We start from the raw sequence: 20,473 nt of genomic DNA on the forward strand, positions 1-20,473 counted from the left end.
CAGGTTATTTTCCCTCCAGTCTGTCACCTCTCCTGTCTCTGCCTCCTCCTCATCCTATATTTGTCCCTTTTCTTCAAGCACCTTGATATGTTATTGTTTTGATGTGCTGGGCGTTTGTGAAGGGTGAACAGTGCCGAATGTTGGATCCCAGGTCCTCCATTTTCCTCCACAAATACCATTTCCTCCTCATTACCTTTCCACTGGGTGTTTCCATTTTAAAGTAAAGGGTAACATAGGTAAATTTTTAAATATTTATTTGCATCACATTGCCCATATGAATGAAAAGGATCCGACAGCTAACTTCAAACATGAGAAGCAATTTTTAGTGAAGACATCTCGAGAAAAGTTAGATGGGTTGGGAAACTAAAATAAAGACTCGAATTGTAACCGTTCAAATAGATTAAATTATTCAGAAAGCAGGTCTCTGGAGATTTGCAAACAAGCTAATTTGTCCAGTCCCCACATTTAGTTCTCAGCGTTGCTTCATATAAGAGTCCAGCTAAGATTTGTATTATGTTTTGCCCAATCACACGGTTATCTCTTAATATATTTCAAACCTGTACCACGTTTGGTATTTGAGAATTGGAAAATCATCACATATGGAATCAAAAAAACTAGAACTGTCTTGAATAGGACATCTTGTAGCTGCAGCTTTGCGTCTGCAACAGACCCATATGAGAAAGCATTCAAGATTAAACTTGCCATTGTCAATGCTTCTGTGAACTTGGAAAGCTATTTCACCCGGTTTGATTTGATTTGATTTATTATTGTCACATGTATTAACATACAGTGAAAAGTATTGTTTCTTGCGCGCTATACAGACAAAACATACCATTCATAGAGAAGGAAACGAGAGAGTGTGGAATGTAGTTTTATAGTCATGGCTAGATTGTAGAGAAAGATCAACTTAATGCAAGGTAAGTCCATTCGAAAGTCTGATAGCAGCAGGAAAGAAGCTGTTCTTGAGTCGGTTTGTACGTGACCTCAGACTTTTGTATTTTTTCCCGATGGAAGAAGGTGGAAGAGAGAATGTCTGGGGTGCGTGGGATCATTAATTATGCCGTCTGCTTTGCCGAGGCTGCGGGAAGTGTAGACAGAGTCAATGGATGGGAGGCTGGTTTGTATGATGGATTGGGCTACATTCACGACCTTTTGTAGTTCCTTGCGGTCTTGGGCAGAGCAGGAGCCATACCCAGCTATGATATAACCAGAAAGAATGCTTTCTATGGTGCATCTGTAAAAGTTGGTGAGAGTCGTAGCTGACATGCCAAATTTCCTTAGTCTTCTGAGAAAGTTCTTTGCTGAGCCACAGTTTTTCATAAATCTGCAGCCCTGTAGATTCATAACGCAGTGGGGTGACATCTAGAATTTTTTTTTTTAAGCCAGTCTTTAACCTCCAGGTCATGGGTGTCTCTTTCATTCATAATAATCTGAAAATGCCAGATGTACCTCTATATATAACTTGCAGACAGGGAACCTTAAGATATGTTGCTCCACTGTTTCTGATCGTACAAAGTATAATTACTTTCTATGCATTAACCTTGCCCAGTTTTACATTTGCCTACCTAATCACTTGCTGCAACTGCATACTAACTTTCTGACTTTTATTCATTCAAGGGATGCGGGCTTCACTGGCTAGGCCAATATTTATTGCCCATCCCTAATTGCTCTCGAAGGTGGTGGTGAGTTGCCTTCATGATCTGCTGCAGTCCATATGGTGTAGGTATATCCATGGTATTGGTAGGGAGGAAGTTCCAGGATTTTGACCCTGTGGTGGTATTTCAATGTATCTGCTGCCCTTGTCTTTCTCAATGGTAGTGGTTGTGGGTTTGGAAGGTACTGTCTAGGGAGCCTTGATGAGTTCCTGCAGTGCATCTTGTCGATGGTACATACTGCTGCTACTGTGTGTTGGTGGTGGATGAGTAGATGGTTTGTGGAAGGAGGGCTGCTTTGTCCTGAATGGTGTCAAGCTTCTTGAGTAGTGTTAGAGTTACACCCATTCAGGCAAGTGGAGGGCATTCCATCACACTCCTGACTGGTGTCTTGTAGATGGTGTACAGGCTTTGGGGAGTCAGGAGGTGAGTTACTCGCTGGAGGATTCCTAGCCTCTGACATGCTCTTGTAGCCACAGTATTTATATAGCTGGTCCAGTTGAATTTCTGGTTAATGGTAATGCCCAGGATGATGGTGGGGGATTCAGTGATGGTAACACCATTCAATGTCAAGGAACGATGATTAGATTCTCTATTCTTGGAGATGGTCATTGCCTAGCACTTGTGTGGCGTGAACGATACTTGCCGCTTGTCAGTCCAAACCTGGATATTGTCCAGGTCTTTGCTGCATTTGGACACGGACTGCTTCGGTATCTGAGGAGTTGTGAATGGTGCTCAACATGTAATCATTAGCAAACATCCTACTTCTGACCTTATGATGGAACTCTACAAGGACACGAAGATCCCTCTGTACCTGTGAGTTCTGCAATCTCGTTCCATTTCAATAGTAAACTGCTTTTACATTCTTATCCCTGCTCATCTTTCTTGACTTATCTGCAGTGTTTGACATGATGGAACACATGATCTTTTTATTGAATGCTTCTTCTCTGATGTTCAGTTCCTCCTAGTGTTGAAATCCCCTCACGGCCTTGCTTCTCTCAAACATAAAGTAACGCGATAAACCTTTTAAAAGGTTTTTGAAGTGATTTATCTAATGACATTATGCGTTTGTAGTTTTATGAGAAACAGTGATAGATAGTTTCACCATTTCTGTGTAAGATATGGTCATGATTTAAAATACAGTATAAAACATTACCCAGTTTCACCCTGGCTCTTCCTAATAACAGCAGCGTTCCGGATGCTGTTTGCAAAAGAGAAATCTGTAATCCAATTCCCCAGTGTTATTGAAGACCGTACAAAAGTAAGCAACACCAATTCACAATGATTGAATGTAACCTCTCTGGCCTGTTTCATGTGGATATGACTTAGTGCCTCACAGCTCTTCCATAAACAGTCTGTGGCAATGCTAAGATTAGAAAAGGCAAAAAGAAAATCAGTTGAGCTGCTCTACTAAATGTCACGAGGGAATTCAGACATTATGGGAGGCAGGGAGGTGGGCTTTAAGATTACGCAGCAGCAATGGGAGTGAGTGAACGCTCTCTACTTTAATGAATTCCACTTTATACCCTGTGCTCAAAGAATCAAAGCTCTGGGAGAACATCATTAACACTTTAGCAAAATATTGAATAAAATAAACAGAAGATGAGAGAAAGGAATGAGATCTCTACTTGTCAGTCAAGTTTCTAACTCTTAGTAGTTTCCAGATTGAAGTCCTCTATTTGAAATTAAGTTTATGAAGGCACTAACATATTCAATTCAGTCATGGCCATAATCGACAGTCAGATTGAAGGCAAATGGAAATCCTTTCATACATAATACGCACTTGTCCCTCAGGACCACCTTGAGTATACACTAGGTACTGGGCATTTAACATTTTTATGGATAGATGTATATATCCTAGTACTAAGTAATCTACTGAGTGGTCAGAGTTGAGAGGTTCCCACCATTTAAACTCATTATAATTCCCTTCCCCAATGCACAAAAAATAAAAGGTACTCTTCGTATTGCCTTAAAAAAACAAGAATCCTGTCATTTTTGGATTGGATTATTTGTTAATTTAGGATATTTTCCATTCCCTCAGTGCTGCAGCCTAGCTTCCCACTTGATCATTTTTCCGGCTTCAAACGATTAAGCAGACAGTCTGAGCTTCTAGCCTGATACAAAACTAGTGCCATTTCACAACGTGCTTTCAAGCCTTCGTTAATCAATACCTGGAACTGCTTCTCCATTGAGGTTTTCGATTAAATCGGCTTGTTTTTGATGTAAGATTCATACTCTGCACGACCACTGTTCAGATTGCCTTCATCCCATTGCACTTGGTATTTTAGGGAACAATAAATACAACTGATAGCTTACACGAAGGGCACTCATCTTACCCAACCTTCTGGCATCTCTGGATTAACATCAAAGTTGTATGTGAGTGAAGCCACACTGGGTTAGAAAGAGCCACCACTAGAAGCTATGCGGTCCAAGTAGTATGACTTTGCCTAGCGATACCAAGTTGTAGATGTTCATGAGTGTTACGGATAGAGTTTGTGGTATCCCTTTCAGTTGGTAGTTCGGATGTTAGTGTGTAAGGTGTGTGTATTGACTTGCCCTCAGTTTGATTTCTCCTTATTTAAAAATAAATTCCAGCAGCAGGCTTTTCGACTATTTAAAATGAAGGTTATTTATCATCACATGCTTGCCCCGGATGTTTAAAATGCAATGGGCTGGATCTCCCACTCCCTCTGCAGCTTGTTTTGTGCAGGTGGCCCACCATTGGTTGGCAGCAGGATCTTCCAGCCTCGCTGTAGCCAATGGATTTTTCCATTGTTCACACCCTCGGCTGCTGGGGAACCTGTAGCGGGGGTGTTGCCGTCATCGGGACTGGAAGATCCTGCCGGTGGGAATGGCTAGAAAAATTCAGCCAACGTCTCAATCGCTTGTCTCACTCACTATCATGCACGCAAAGATTAGATACAGATGAGGTTAAAGCAGTAATTATACAAATTGAATTTTCATGTCATATTTGAGTTGATATTTTAGTTGAAGTGAAGGATTTTCACAAAACTGTGAGGCCTCTTGTAGGTGAACAGCCGGGAGATTGGTTCTCAGGTGGACTTGGAAGCTGGAAGAAGTCCAGTACTTTTGCTGCATTAGAAGACGTTGAGCTATGATGGTTCAGTTGTTTCAGATGCTTCTGGTATTTTGGAAGTTTCTCCCCTGACAGATGGGCTACGTTCAGGTTATACAGCAATCCCTGACGGGTACGTTCAGTTACATGACTGCAGGATTAACATTCGAGTTGTCCAAACCTGATACAGTGGCAGTTGACAATGGTGATTCACTCTTATCTCTGCCCCAACTTGAGCTCAAATATTCTCCTTTATCCAGTATGGCACTCGGAGACCAACATTCTAGGGATTGCTGGGTCATCCTTAGACAATATGATGTGTAAAACTTGGACCCTTATTTAGGTCCATGTTTAACTAAATATTGGCCACATAATCGAATACTGTCCACAGTTTAAATATCCGTAGGCACTTGTCAGGTTGCAACCATCTTAACAGGTCTGTTTTCACAAAGTTTGATCTGCCCAATATCTTCATGCATGTGCTGAGCATGACAATGGGTAGGATATATGTCACAAAGTTAAAGGTATCTCCTACAATGACAAAAGTGAACGTTAACTGATCTTTTTTTTTCCTCCAACTTTGCCAAGGTCCAAGGTTGCTGAGGCCACTTGCAATGTCCAGAATGCTGCCCTGCTGGGATTAGCCATCTCAGCAGAGGTATGTATTGCATAGGCTGGGTATATATTGCATAGTTACAATTTGGCTTTGAGCTGGACAACTGAGCTTCCAATGCCTACCAGAAATTTCTTTTTGGTGCCTTCATACCATTGGTTAGCTGTCCATCTCTTTTGGAGCACTGAGAGCAGGTAGTGTACGGTTCCCACTTGCACAATGCTCATATCAGACCTCTATAGTCACTGATCTCAACCGCTGACTAAGTTTTTAACTTTAGAAAGTGTTGCTTTTACCTTTTCTAACTCTGAAATGGTTACATTTGTGCGAAACGTTTAACTAACCCCAGTTAGAGAGGTATTTACAGTTTTGGTCAGCCCCATTATGGAAACAATAAAAATCAAAGGAACAGAAACAATGTAGGAACACAAGGATATTATCAGGGATGAGGAGCTTAGTTATGAGAAGCAACGTGAAAGATTGAGGCTGTTTTCACTAGAAAACCGGGGAGTAGCCTGATTGAACATTTCAATGTAATAAACGATTATCATGGGATATATTGTAATCGATTGTTTGTAATAATCCGTGAAGTGTTAATAAATGTGTACACATTTAATATGGTTTGAAACAGAATTGAAGGGAAGGTTAGAAAAATATTTTTAGATAAGGGATGGTTAGTTAGAATGTGGCAAACAATTGTTGACGCTAAGCCCATAAATAATTTTTAAGACAATTCAACATGTTATTGGAAAAGAGTAATCTTGAAGAAGAGAGCAGTGTGACATTAGAGCAGTGTTTCATGGGGAGAAACACAGGAAGTGAATTGATGGGCAGGGCTAGGTCCTTTGCTGTAATCCAATAATGACAATATTGTTATTTATTACTGAAGATTGTGTGATTTATTCCATGCTGAAAGCCGAGTTTTAACATTTTATTTCCGTAAGTCAATGGTTTACATTCTTTATGAATGTAGTGTGAACACTGGCATGTCTTGGCATCCCAGTTATGTAAAATGATGTATTTATACAATATACAATGACTTATCACAGGGCTCCTTCACTCATGTTAGCTCCCCATGCCCTCCGGCAGATGGTGTGTTATTAAGATTACGACGACTGTTTATTTTATTACACCCTTGATCTGCATTCAACTCAGAAGGGAAATCTTGACCTTCTTAAAACATCTTTGACAATGCCAGAAGGCAAATGGGTTCTGCAGTATTAGAGGGGGGGGGGGAAAAAACTGTTTCCCACCAATATTTATGTGGACCATTGTTGCCTGTGATTTCCATGAGAAATTGAGTGCATGCTTGTTTAATTTTGTGGTTTTAAAGTTTTGTTTTTGCTTTTACAGCTTGTGTTGTTTACTGGCAAATTGAATACCATTGCTGGGATAGTGACCATCTTTTTCCTTTTGGTCTATGCTGCCGTGGATCTAGCCTGTCTGGCGTTGGAGTGGGCTTCTGCACCAAATTTCAGGTACGAAAGATTTCCAAAGTTTGGGGATTTTGCACATTAATTGATGAATATTTCCAAATTCTGAGCTGCTCGAATTTCCATGCCTGGCAAAAGAAAATTGTGTTTTATGTATCTGCAGTTTTTATGGTTCCCAGTTAAAACCAATGTAGGGGAAATAATTCAGCAGGTATGTTTCTTATACATGTCTGATGGACAAAAGCTTATGGCCAACTCCATTAAAATGGTTGAGTTTGGGTGGATCTGTCTCACTAAAGCATAATTCTGATTTAAACAATGAGTTCCCTCACAACTTCCATTGTCCACCATAAGATTGAACTTTCAACTCATTATATGTTCAGGATTCAGTTGTTACTTATTTTGAAAAGATTTCAGGAAAACAATATGGCCATAGATCTTGTCACAGATTGTGTACTGCAGAGCACTTTATCAATCAAAACATCAGTAATATTATACAGATTTTGTTCTACTCTTCAACAGATTTCTGGGTATCTTTTACAACTGTTGCTCAATTCTTGCCTCTAATAATGTGTAAGGAGCTAATAAATTTCTTGATCATCAAGTGGAGATCATCTGTCCAGCTGCCTTTTGTGCTTCCATCTCTCCCATATGCCTTCTAAATTGCATTGCTAGCAGGCCCCTTCCCATATATTCCTCATTCCCAACTATCACTCTTTTTCTAATTTCTCTCCCATTTCCTCCTATACCTCCATCTCTACATCCTGCTCCCTTGACCTTATTCCCCCTAAACTACTTATCCTGGCCCACTGCCTTTCAAAATGGCAGTCGTCATACCCCACAAATTAAACCACAGCAAAGTGATGGTTTTTAAGATGCCCGACGGATGTGGCACAATGTGGAGCTGCAGTTCAGCTTGCACAGCACAGAAAATAAATAGTTTGAGATTTTGATCAGTGTGATGTTGATACAGTAGGTAGTGCAGATGCCAGGTTGGAAAGCCTATTATAAGAATTGAATAGAATAAAGTGCTATCTAGTAAACCGTGGTGAGTTCCTGCAGTGCAACTTGTAGATGGTACACATATCGGTGGTGGAAGGCATGAATGCTACCCCTTCCACAAACAATCAAACGAGTTGCTTTGTCCTGGATGGTGTTGAGCGTCTTCCGTGTTATTGGAGCTGCATCAATCCAGGCAAGTGGAATGTATCCCACTCCTGACTTGTGCCTTATAAATGGGGACAGGCTTGGTGGTGGTGGTGATGGTTAGTCCACTTCAGGTTTTGGTCAATGGTAATCTGCAAGATGCTGATAATGGGAGATCTAGTGATTGTAACGTCATTGAGTGTCATGGGGCGGTGGTTAGGTTCTCTCTTAGAGATGGTCATTGCCTGCCACTTGTGTGGCATGGATGTTACTTGCCACTTGTCAGCCCAAGCCTGGATATTGTCCAGATTTTACTGCATTTGGATACGGGCTGCTTCGATATCTGAGGAGTTGCTGACAATGGTGCTAACCGGTGTACCCTCATCAGTGAACATCCCCAACCTGACCTTATGATGGAGGAAAGATCATTGAAGCAGCTGAAGATGGTTGGACCCAGAACACTCCTGCAGAGATGTCCTGGGGCAAGAGATGATTGACCTCCACCAACCCCAGCCATCTTCCTTTGTGCCAGGTATGAGTCCAACCAGCAGAGAGTTTTCCCCTGATTCCCATTGATTTAGCCAGGTTTCAAAGTTGAGAATGATTTGAAAGTCCAAAACAGAAAGAGTTAGAAATAATCAGCAGGAGGCACCAAAAGAAAGAGAACATAAAGCAGCTTTAATATGGCAATAGCATAATCCCACAAGTGCCTTTTTCTTTATTCTTTCATGGGATGTGGGCTTTGCTGGCAAATATCATCCCATCCTCTCCGCATACACGCATGTTTATTTTTTAAGAAATCCATATTTTATTTTTTGCTTTGATCATTTTTTGTTTTCCAACTGTGTTGCTTGTGGCTTGAATATAAAGTAAGGGATTTGTTCTGCAATTTTTCCAGAATATTTACAATTGACAGCAAGCTAATATTTTGGGTGTATCTGGTTGCATTGTTTTAAAATGTGATATTTTAGCTTTATTTTAAACCATTGCTACATGTTCAACTTTTGTATGATCCTTTTATATGCCCCCCCCCTCCCCCACCCCCCATCCCATCCTGACCGCCTTCCCGCACAGGGATATTCACTGTCCTGTCTCTCTCTCTCTCTCTTCCCCACCCCCCGCCCATGATCCTTTTATATGCCCCCCCCCCCACCCCCCAATCCCATCCTGACCGCCTCCCCCTCATTCTCTCCTCCCCCGCACAGGGATACTCACTGTCCCGTCTCTCTCTCCCCTCTCTCTCTCTCTCTCTCTCTCTCCTCCCCCCCCCCCCCCCCGCCCCGCCCCGCCCCGCCCCACCGGTCCTCTTTCTGATTTCTCCTGAGCTTTTTTATATATTTGAGCATCTAATGGAATTTCACACAAGGAATCAGGAAGACCCAAGTGGAATCTTCTGGTGAAGCGCAGTGGGGGATATTCTGACTTTTCATTTTAGATGCATTGATAGTACAAACTGGTGGGCAAGTTATTCAAAGTCCTGGACAAATAATTTGTCGATTAAGAGTTCCGAGCAGTTTGTGAATTTGAACTCCGTTCAGTAAGTAAATCCGAAGAGGAAAATGTTGGTAGCATTAGTAAAGTGACCGTGAATCTGTGGCATTGTAAACATCTAACTGATTCACTGATAGAGTCCTTTGTTCTGGCTCAAATGTTACTCCAGTCCATCATCAATAATCAATTAACTCTCCACAGCCTGCCGAAATGACCTCGCAAACCATTCCGTTATATCAAATTGTAACAACAAATAAGAATTAAAAACATTGTCTGCCATCTTAGTCTGAGGTTCTTTTTCTCTCGAAAAACAATTTGGGACATTGTGGTAACTTGGGATAACTTGATCACAAAAGGTAGTCAAATGTGTTGTGGTATTCAATCTTCTTATCAAATGAATTGAAATACAATACAGAATGGGCTCCGATCTGGAAGCAGTGAGTTACACAGCTCCCAAGTGGTAAGATTCAAGCCTCGAAAACCCATGCTACTGATGATGTCACTCGCACATGCTCGCACCCGCTAAAGACATTGGTATATACATTCAGATAGGAAGATGCCTACTCTAACATTCTATAACACTCCTCCTCCCTTAATTTCATTCCCCTTAAAGAAAGAAACATAATGAAACTCGTGTCTCAACTGTACGTCAGTCTTTCAGGAGCTTTGCAACTATATTGTGACCTGCGCAGTACCACTGGTGACTCAGTAGACTCAAGTGAGGCTTGCTTCAGTGTAGCTGGACTTGTGGATGCAGGAGTAGGTTGAGTATCTGTGCATGAATGTCCCTCATCCTTTCCTGGAGCAGAGTCCTCTGGATGCCCATCAGGAACCATTTCCTGTCATGGTTCCATAGCAGCACTTGCTCCTGCCATGTTATCTGGAACTTTTGCTGCCTCTGAGTCATGGTATAGACAAATGTGATCCTGATGTCTGCAAACGACTCCTCCATTGGTCAGTTTCACTCCCAAAGATACTGGACCATTTTGGTTGAGAATAACTCCAGGCAGCCATTGTTGATTACTGCCAAAATTCCATTCATAGACGCAGTCATTGGGGTTGAAATGTCTCCTTGGCATGTTCGTCATTTGTCTCCGTCTGCTTTTCCTGTCGCCTTCCCACTCTCACTTTGACATCTGGATGTAGCAGATCCAGGTGAAACTATGGCTTCCTACCCATCAGTAATACAGCCGGTGAGAATCCTGTTATTGTTTGAGGTGTGATATGATACTGAAACAAGAACTGTGAGAGTTTGGTTCCCAAAGTCTCACCCACCATCCTCCTCCTTTCAGTATCTGAACAGCTCGCTCTGCTAAACTGTTTGCAGCTGGATGAAAAGGCGTAATGCGCACATGGCGTATTCCATTCCTTTGCATAAATTCTTGGAACAAAACACTCGTAAATGTTGTCCTATTACCAGAAATAAGAGAATCCAGTAAACCATGAGTTGCAAAAACTTGACCTAACTTTGCGACTGTAATTGGAGCTGTAATGTAGCTCGTGATGTATACTTCTAACCACTTAGAATGTGTATCCACGAGGACTAGAAACACATGACCCACAAAAAGGCCCTGCAAAGTCCACATGATGTACAGTCAGGCCTCTCCCACAGATGTACTGGGGCTGGTGGCGCCATCTTCTGGTAGATCTGACAGAATTTCACCTCATTCTCCAAATCCTGATCCTTATTAGGTCACTTGACATACAACCTGGCTAAACTTTTCATTCAGGAGGCACCTGGGTGAGCCTCATGCACAAGGGAATGACCACTCTGGACCCCCATAGGATCCAGCCACCCTGCACACTCAGCTCAGCCTTCCACTTTGCATATGGTCTCAATTCATCATCTCCTATAACTGTAGGCCATCCCTGCATAAGGAATCTCTTCAGCTGGGACGGATTAGGGTCCCAGTAGGTCCACTATTTAATTTGTTTAGTGTTCACTGGAAAATGCGAAGGTCTCTTAAGCATGAGAATTGGCACTAGAGGAAATAATGTCTTGGTGGGCATTTCTGGTAATGGAAGATGGACTATTGAGTTTAAGAATTGGCAAGTCATGTTACAGCTTTATAGAACTTTAATTAGGCCGCATTTGGAATATAGTGTTCAATTCTGGTCCCCACACTATCAGAAAGCTGTGGAGGCTTTGGAGAGGGTACAGAAAAGATTTACCAGGATGTTGCCTGGTATGGAGGGCATTAGCTATGAGGAGAGGTCGAAGAAACTTGATTTGTTCTCACTGGAACGATGGAGGTTGAGGGGCGACCTGATAGAAGTCTACAAGATTATGTGGGGCATGGACAGAGTGGATAGTCAAAAGCTTTTTCCCCAGGGTGGAAGAGGCAAGTACTAGGGGGCATAGGTTTAAAGTGCAAGGGACAAGTTTAAAGGAGATGCACAAGGGCAAGTTTTTTTTTTACACAGAGGGTGGTGAGTGCCTGGAACTTGCTGCTGTGAGAGGTAGTGGAAGCAGTTACGACAGTGGCTTTTAGGGGGCTTCTTGACAAATACAGTGGAGCCCCGTTTTAGCGCAATGGTTGGAGTCCATAAAATGTGATCGCGAATGTTATCGGGGTCACGCTAATTCGCTGAACCGGAAATAGTTTAAAAAAGGGTCCGTCGCGCGATCGCGTAATATCCGATTTCGCGCTAAATCGGGGCACGTAAAATCGGGGCTCCACTGTACATGAATAGGATGGGAATGGAGGGATATGATCCCTGGAAGGGTAGGGGGTTTTAGTTCAGTCGGGCAGCAGGGTCAGTGCAGGCTTGGAGGGCCGAAGGGCCTGTTCCTGTGCTGTAATTTTCTTTGTTCTTTGGACTCAACACGTCTGCATTTACATTGCCCTGCCCTGTACACAATGTCATACTGGACACTGACCGAGTGAGAGCCCAGCGCTCTATTCTCCCGAGGCCATGGGAAGAATACACTTGAATTCCCTGAAAAGACTCATCAGTGGCTTGTGATTTGTACATATAGTGAACAAGCGACCATAAAGGTACTGATGAAACCATTTCACATCAAAGACGATGGTTAGATTTTCCTCGCATAACTGCGAATATCCCTTCTCAGCTATTGACAATGTAAGTTATGCAAAACCAATAGGTTTTTCTGGCCTGTCCTCCATCAGATGAGAGAGTGCTGCCCCAACACCATAGGGTGAGACATCGCACGACAGAATGAGTTCTTTGTCCTGATCAAAGTGAACGAGCAGATTAGTTGATTGCAGCAGTGCTTTCACATCCTTAAAACCCTCCTTTTGTGCTGACTCCCACTTCCATTGGCTCTTTTTGTGGAGCAGCAGTTACAGTAGCACCAACGCTGTTGAAAAGTCTGGCAGAAACTTCCCGGAGTGACTTACCATGCTCAGAAATGACCCGAGCTCAGACTTACTTCAGGGATTTGGAGCTTCCTTGATAGCTCTTACTTTGTCTTCCACCAGGGACAAACCCTACACTATCATATTGTGACCGAGATATTTCACACTCTTGCAATGTTTCGGGTGCACGCCTGCCTCTGAAAATCTCTTTAACACTTGATCCCGGTTGCTGAAGTGCTCCTCCTCAGTTTTCCCTGTGATCAGAAAGTCGTCCAAGTGAACTGCTACAGGAGGAATCACTTGCAACGGATCGTTTGTGTGTCTGAACAGCTCGCTTGGCTAAACCATTTGAAGCTGTATGAAAAAGTGCAGGACGCACATGGGATCTGGGTGTACAGGTACATAGGTCACTGAAAGTGGCAACGCAGGTGGCGAAGGTAGTCAAGAAGGCATACGGCATGCTTGCCTTCATCAGCCAGGGCATTGAGTTTAAAAATTGGCAAGTCATGTTGCTCCTTTATAGAACCTTAGTTAGGCCGCACTTGGAATATTGTGTTCAATTCTGGTCGCCACTCTACCAGAAGGATGTGGAGGCTTTGGAGAGGATACAGAAAAGATTTACCAGGATGTTGCCTGGTATGGAGGCCACTAGCTATGAGGAGAGGTTGGAGAACTTGGTTTGTTCTCACTGGAACACGGAGGTTGAGAGGTGACCTGATAGCAATCTACAAGATAGTCAGAAGCTTTTTCCCAGGGTGGAAGATCAATTACTAGGGGGCATAGGTTTAAGGTGCGAGGGGCAAGGTTTAAAGGAGATGTGCGAGGCAAGTTTTTTTTTTACACACAGGGTGGTGGGTGCCTGGAACTCACTGCTGGGGGAGGTAGTGGGAGCAGATACGATAGTGACCTTTAAGGGGCGTCTTGACAAATACATGAATAGAGGGATATGGTCCCCGGAAGGGTAGGGGGTTTTAGTTGAGTCGGGCAGCATGGTCGGTGCAGGCTTGGAGGGCCAAAGGGCCTGTTCCTGTGCTGTAATTTTCTTTGTTCTTTGTTAATTGCAGAATCAGAGGCTCCTGTGTCCACCTTCATCCTAATTTCCTTTCCATCGACCTCCACTGTGGATAGGCTCCATGTGCCTCACTCACATTAAACATGTTGTAAGAGCGCTCCTCTGAGCTAGATTACCCCTTTTGTTGCAGTGGTGACAAACAGCGCCCATAAATTTGCAATGATTTGCATTATGTGTCCGTCCATACCTGAAATATTCCACTGCTTTCACCTTCTTGCTTGCAGCCTCTTTCTTTATTTGATGCACTGCACCCGCCTGTGCACTGCCAGTGGCCTTTTGAATATCATTTGCCTTTCTGGCAACTATTTCCATACCCTGAGAAATTTCTGGAGCTTTCTTGGAATTCAGTGTGGCTTCTCCCAACCAATGATGTTGAATGCAGTCCTCATTAATGCCACAGACTGGTCTGTCCTGCTCCAAACTCTCAATGTTTAGAGAGCTGTCTTAATTCAGCAATAAAGTTATCTACAGACTGTCCCATCTTTGCAAATGACTATGGAACTTGAAATGCTGGACGATCACTTAGAATTTAGGATGGTGGGAATTCTGAACGAGTGCAACTAGATCCAAAAATGGGATGTCCCTGGTCTCCGTGGCGGTGTTAAATTCCTCACTATCTTGTACGTCTTCGCCCCACACGCACTCAGGAAAATTGAGCACTTTTTAGCCTTGCCTGAAATTCCATTTGCCAAAAGTGTTCCAACCTTTCCACATATCGGGTCCCGTCCCTGATCTCTTCCACAAACTCACTAATAGTCCCGAACATAGTTATGGAGCTGCGAAGCTGTTCTTTGTTGGTAAACACTCAAACTTGCTGATCAGAGCCCTCGACTGCCACCCATGTTGCAAACTAGCTATTCGCTGTGCAAATGGTGTGTCGCACTATGCTGAACTGTGAATTTTTCTTGTCCTTTTTATTTTGCCGTTTTCTCCTCATTGCCAAAGAATCCCTACAGTGCAGAAGGAGGCCATTCGGCCCATTGAATCTGCACCAATCACAATCACACCCTCTTCCCATAACCCCATATATTTACCCTGCTAATCTCTCTGACACTAGGGTCAATTTATCATGGCCAATGCACCAAGCCCGCACATCTTTGGACTGTGGGAGGAAATCGGGGCATCTGGAGGAAACCCATGCAGACATGGGGAGAATGTGCAAACTCCATACGGACAGTGACCTAAGGCCGGAATTGAACCCGGGTCCCTGGCACTGTGAGGCAGCAGTGCTAACCACTGTGCCACCCCAAACATGTGGTAACTTGGCCATAAAAACGTTGTGATATTCCATCTTCTTTACTCATAAAAATATCAAAATACAATACAGGGTGGACTCGGATCTGGAGTCAGCTAGTTACCCAGGTCCCTCGTGGTAAGACTAAACCTGTGAAAACCCATGAATCACTCACCCATGCTCATACCCACCAAAGACATCAGTACATATGTTCCAATAGGAAGATCATAGAATCATAGAATCCCTACAGTACAGAAAGAGGCCATTCGGCCCATCGAGTCTGCACCGACCACAATCCCACCCAGGCCCTACCCCCATATCCCTACATATTTTACCCACTAATCCCTCTAACCTACGCATCTCAGGACACTAAGGGCAATTTTTACCATGGCCAATCAACCTAACCTGCACATCTTTGGACTGTGGGAGGAAACCGGAGCACCCGGAGGAAACCCACGCAGACACGAGGAGAATGTGCAAACTCCACACAGATGCTCACTATAACTCTACAATGGATATTTTGCTACATTAATGGTATATTGTCAATACAAATTGATGGGTGACCTAATGAAGATGTTTGAGATTATGGAAAGTATTTATTGTAGAGCCACTGGTAATGTTTCGACTTCAGAGTGAGGTTACAAACCCAGATGATCATTAATAACAAATGGAATGGGAAATTCAGTCATAACTTCATTACCCCTAGAGTGGTTACAGTGTGGAACTCTCAACCACAAGGAGTAGCTGAGACAACTAGTTTGGGTGCATTTAAGGGAAATTAGATAAGCACAAGGCCGAGAAAGGAACGGAAGGTATGTTAATGGCTTGAAATGAAGATGGGTGGGAGAAAGCTTGGGTCGAGCACCAATTTGGACCTATTGGGCTGCAGACCCTGTTTCTGCTATGAATACTGGGCAAGACTGATAATTATGGTTTAGGCGAGACTGATAACTATGGTTTAGTCAAGACATAATGGTCAAGCAAGATGGTATTTTCCTCATTGGACTTGGCAGATATCATGGCCATCCGATGAATAGTGTAGGAGTTGTTAAAGCTGCCATTTGCTCACCCAAACACACACACATTTCAAATTTCTTGAAAACCAAGAACAAAGAAAAATACAGCACATGAACAGGCCCTATGGCCCTCCAAGCCTGAGACAATCATGATGCCCTAACTAAACTAAAAGAAAAACCTTCTGCTCTTACTCGTACCGTATCCCTCTATTCCCTCCCTATTCATGTACCCATCCAGATGCTTCTTAAATGTTGCTAATGTGCCTGCTTCCACCATCTCCTCTGGCAGCGCGTTCCAGGCACCCACCACTCTCTGTGTAAAAAACTTCCCCCGCACATCTCCCTTAAACTTTCCCCCTCTCACCTTGAACCTGTGCTACCTTGTAATTGACACTTCCACCATGGGAAAAAGCCTCTCGCTATCCACCCTGTCTATGCCTCTCATAATTTGTAGACCTCTATCAGGTCTCCCCCTCATCATCGGTCTTTCCAGTAAAAACAACCTTAGTTTATTCAGCTCCTTCTCATAGCCAGTACCCTCAAGACTAGGCAACATCCTGGTGAACCTTCTTTGCACTCTCTCCAAAGCTTCCATGTCCTTCTGGTATTGTGGTGACCAGAACTGCATACAATACACCAAATGCAGCCTAACCATGGTTTTATTTGGCTGCAATATGATTTCCCAACTCTTGTGCTCAATGCCCCAGCTGATGAAGGCAAGCATATCGTATGCTTTCTTAATCACCTTAGCTACCTGTGTTGCCACTTTTAGGGATCTGTGGACCTGCACATAGATCCCTCTGTATGTTAATGTTCCTAAGGGCTCTGCCATTTACAGTATAATTCACACCCAAATTTGATCCTCCAAAATGCATCACCTCGCATTTGTCCGGATTAAACTCCATCTGTCATTTCTGTGTCCAAGTCTCCAATCTATTGAGATCCTGTTGTATCCTCTGACAATCCCCGGCACTATCAGCAACTCCACCAATCTTCATGTCATTCACAAACTTACTAATCAGATCTCCCACATTTTCCTCCAGATCATTTTATATATACTACAAACGACGGAGGTTCCAGCACTGATCCCTGTGGAACACCACTAGCTATAGATCTCCATTCTAAAAAACTCCCTTCCACCACTACTCTGTCTCCTATAACCAAGCCAGTTCTATATCCATCTAGCCAGCCCACCCCAAATCCCATGTGATTTTAGCTTTTGTACCATTCTGCCATGTGGGACCTTGTCAAACGTCTTACTGAAGTCCATACAAACTACATCCACTGCCCCTCCCTCATCAACTATCTTTGTCACCTCTTCAAAAAAGTCAATCGAGTTGGTGAGGCATGTCCTTCCCCATACAAAACCATGCTGCCTGTCACGAACTAGTCCATTTTCTTTCCAAATGTGTGTATATCCTGTCCCTCAGTTTCTTCTCCAAAAGCTTCCCCACCACTGACGTCAGGCTCATCGGCCTATAACTTCCTGGATTATCCCTGCTTCCATTCTTAAACAAGGGAACAACAACAACAATAAGAAGCCTTTCACCTGCATGCATCTTAATTGATCTGAGATAACTATTCAAACAGCAAATCAAACCGAAGCAGATCATTCCAGATGTGGTAAAAATGCACTGAAGCTGCTGCAGCAACAGCACTGAACACACTACTTATACAATGGTAGAGCCCTTATAATATCCAACTTGGGCAAGTCAGACTAGGAAGCCATCTTGAAACCTTTGATGTACATCGTAAGCTGAGGTACATTTAAGCTTTTGTAAAGTTTGCGTTCACTAGGCTTTTGCAGTTCCTTAAGAGTCATGCTGTACAGTTACTTTTTCTAACTTGTGTGTTAGAAGAGTCGCGTGCTCGCATGAGATCAGTGTTTGAGCATCACATGGTCAGCTGCTCAAGTAGTGGGGTAAACTGAAGGTAGGAATTTCAGCCAGTACTGAAATGAATTGTTCCTTTGGTCCTGGTGAAACTAGCGTGAACAGGAGCTGGGAAAGCTGAGTTGTGAAAAGCAGATGATTGAAAAGCTAATGGCGTTCTACTGAACACAAATGAGAATAGTGACGTAAAGTATAAGCGCAATGTAGCGTTGTTTTATAAACTTGCATGCAGCAGAATATATGTTGGACTGATGATTAAATGAGGCTCATGTTTATATGTGACGGCTTTAAAAAAATATTTGCAAATGAACTGGAAAAAATATGTAGCAATTCTGTTCCGAAACTTAGAATAGGAGTAATAAAGGAATGGAAAAGGAATTAATTAAGGAATAAAATAAGTACTTGGCTTAATAAATTGAAGTCTCTAGTAGTTGGTTTCTATGGGTGCCAACAGATTTAAGGTATGTGCCAATATCCTGATGGGTACAAAACCATGCTGCATTAGATTTGCCACCTTTTTGAAGTAAAGCAGTGTGCATTTAAGTGTATTGAAGATATGTCTGTTAAATGTGCACATAAATTAAATGTAAATTTAATTTTCCACTTGTCGCACTTGCGTAGCGTGGACACCAAGAATGTCACACTTTGGTGACACTTTAATGGAGAGTGACCCTCTTTCACCTTAGCCTAGCACCTTTCAGAGCCTATAAAAATTAAACCTGAGCAGCCAGCAACTTTAAGTGGCTTTCTAAATAATTGTTTTTGACCCAGGTAAGGGTAATACCCTCAAGGAACACATCATCTGCAAATAACTGTTAGTTGTCACAGTTTGAAATCACTAAGCATCTTTTAAGGAACTGGCCACTATAAAGGTTATTAGAAAAGTACCATAAATGATAGTGCAGCTTTGTGTGAAAAAGCACCTTGGAGATTTTTTTCAGTTTCCATTTTTACTGCAATTTTCTCGGCTGGGTGCTTTGATTATGGCTAGTAGATTGTAAGATAATGACATCAAGCAAGATTGCATTTTAAGCTTGCTCTTGATACGGCACTGCATATTGGGGAAAAAAATAAGGGTTGGCTGGATAGAAATGGGAAAAGAAATGTTTTTACTTTAAGCTGATTAGTGGCAAATTTTCAACAAACTTTTGGTTTCCAGCTTAAGCTGTTTAGGTGACATATCTGTGACAAAATTCAATTGTTTTTGTTTGTTACCTGTCAGACTGACTCAAGATTAGTAGCATTCTTGTTGAAAGTACAGAACAGCACTGGCTTAATTTACCAGTACGCTGTGATCTGTTGACTTTTTTGAACGTATTATAGAAATACCACATTTGAAAACTCAGTGAATCCCTTACTGCTGTGCCATAGTTCCTATGCTACAAAGACAAATCCTTTGGAATATTTTCAGAGTGGACTTTTTATTACTGCATTGCTGGTCACAACCACAGCTGAAATCACCAGACTGCTTAAGACTGACGGACACGAAAATCATGTTTTTTTTTTGTTGTATTAGAGTCTTCCTCACTCCTGCAGTCCTCTTGGACCCAGAAAATGTGCTGAATCAGCATCAACACAATCTCGGCAGTGATCTCAGCGGAGATGCAATCATTGTAGTGTCGTGATTATACTCTGGTCAAACTGCCTAGGTCAGTTTGCACCTACTCACTATACCAGGATCTACCTTGCAACCAGCGCTGAGGTAACCTGGCTGCATTTTTGGACCATAACTCTCACTTGGGTCACTAACCTGTGAAACACAGAAGTTCTGAAGACCTTTAGATCTTCTATGATTATCATCACCATGTGTTTAGTTGTTCAGATAACTGTTTCTGCAAATGAAAGGATAAAAATCTGAACTCTGAAACAATAGCCTAAAAACTATTTATGAATCATCTGTTTGATGTGAACCTCTAAACATTGCAACGCTAATTAAATGAAGCGGTTCTGAGCATAAACTGCAAGATAGATGTGTTTAAATCCTTAAAACGTGATGAATCGCTATATACCGTTAAAGAATTTTAGTTTTGTGAGAATAACTGCACTTTAGCATGCTGGGAGTTGTGTAGGTTAGCGCAGGTACAGGTGAAACTACAGTTAATATAACTACAAATCCCCTGCCTTCAACAGCTGCAGATGGTAAGGAACAGAAGTGGAGTCAATCAAATGGCTTCAAATACATAAACCTGGATGTAATTAGTCTGTGGAGGCAGAAATCCCTTCATCAAAATCCCTTTATTTACAATTCCAACAGCAGTACACAGAGTGCTCGCAGTTAGCAGTCAACCTCCGGGGGTGTCAGAGGAACTGACACACCCGGTTAAATACAAGACCAAGACTCCCTGATTGGCCCATCAATTGGATCCTTACTCCAATAACCAACCTCATTGGCCTGATTGAAGTCATTACACTGGAACTCTCACAAGCTGAAAAGCTTAATGAAGTCGACTCCTGATAAGTCAAAGTTACTAAATTACAGTTCAAATTATTGCTGCAGAAAGAGACATGCTGTCAAAGCTTTTCATCCT

At 42.6% G+C, this 20,473-nt stretch overlaps 1 protein-coding gene across 2 annotated transcripts in view; it reads left to right on the forward strand.

The window, feature by feature from the left end:
• LOC144489647 (solute carrier family 12 member 9) overlaps positions 1–20,473 on the forward strand; it is a 97,555-nt gene that overhangs the window by 52,144 nt on the left and 24,938 nt on the right. For both annotated transcript variants that reach the window (XM_078207507.1, XM_078207516.1), the window contains exon 9: positions 6,695–6,819. In XM_078207507.1, coding sequence (XP_078063633.1) covers positions 6,695–6,819 — 125 coding nt within the window. The remainder of the gene's footprint in view (positions 1–6,694; positions 6,820–20,473) is intronic.

Source organism: Mustelus asterias, chromosome 3 (genome assembly GCF_964213995.1).
Source record: "Mustelus asterias chromosome 3, sMusAst1.hap1.1, whole genome shotgun sequence".
NCBI lineage: Eukaryota > Metazoa > Chordata > Chondrichthyes > Carcharhiniformes > Triakidae > Mustelus > Mustelus asterias.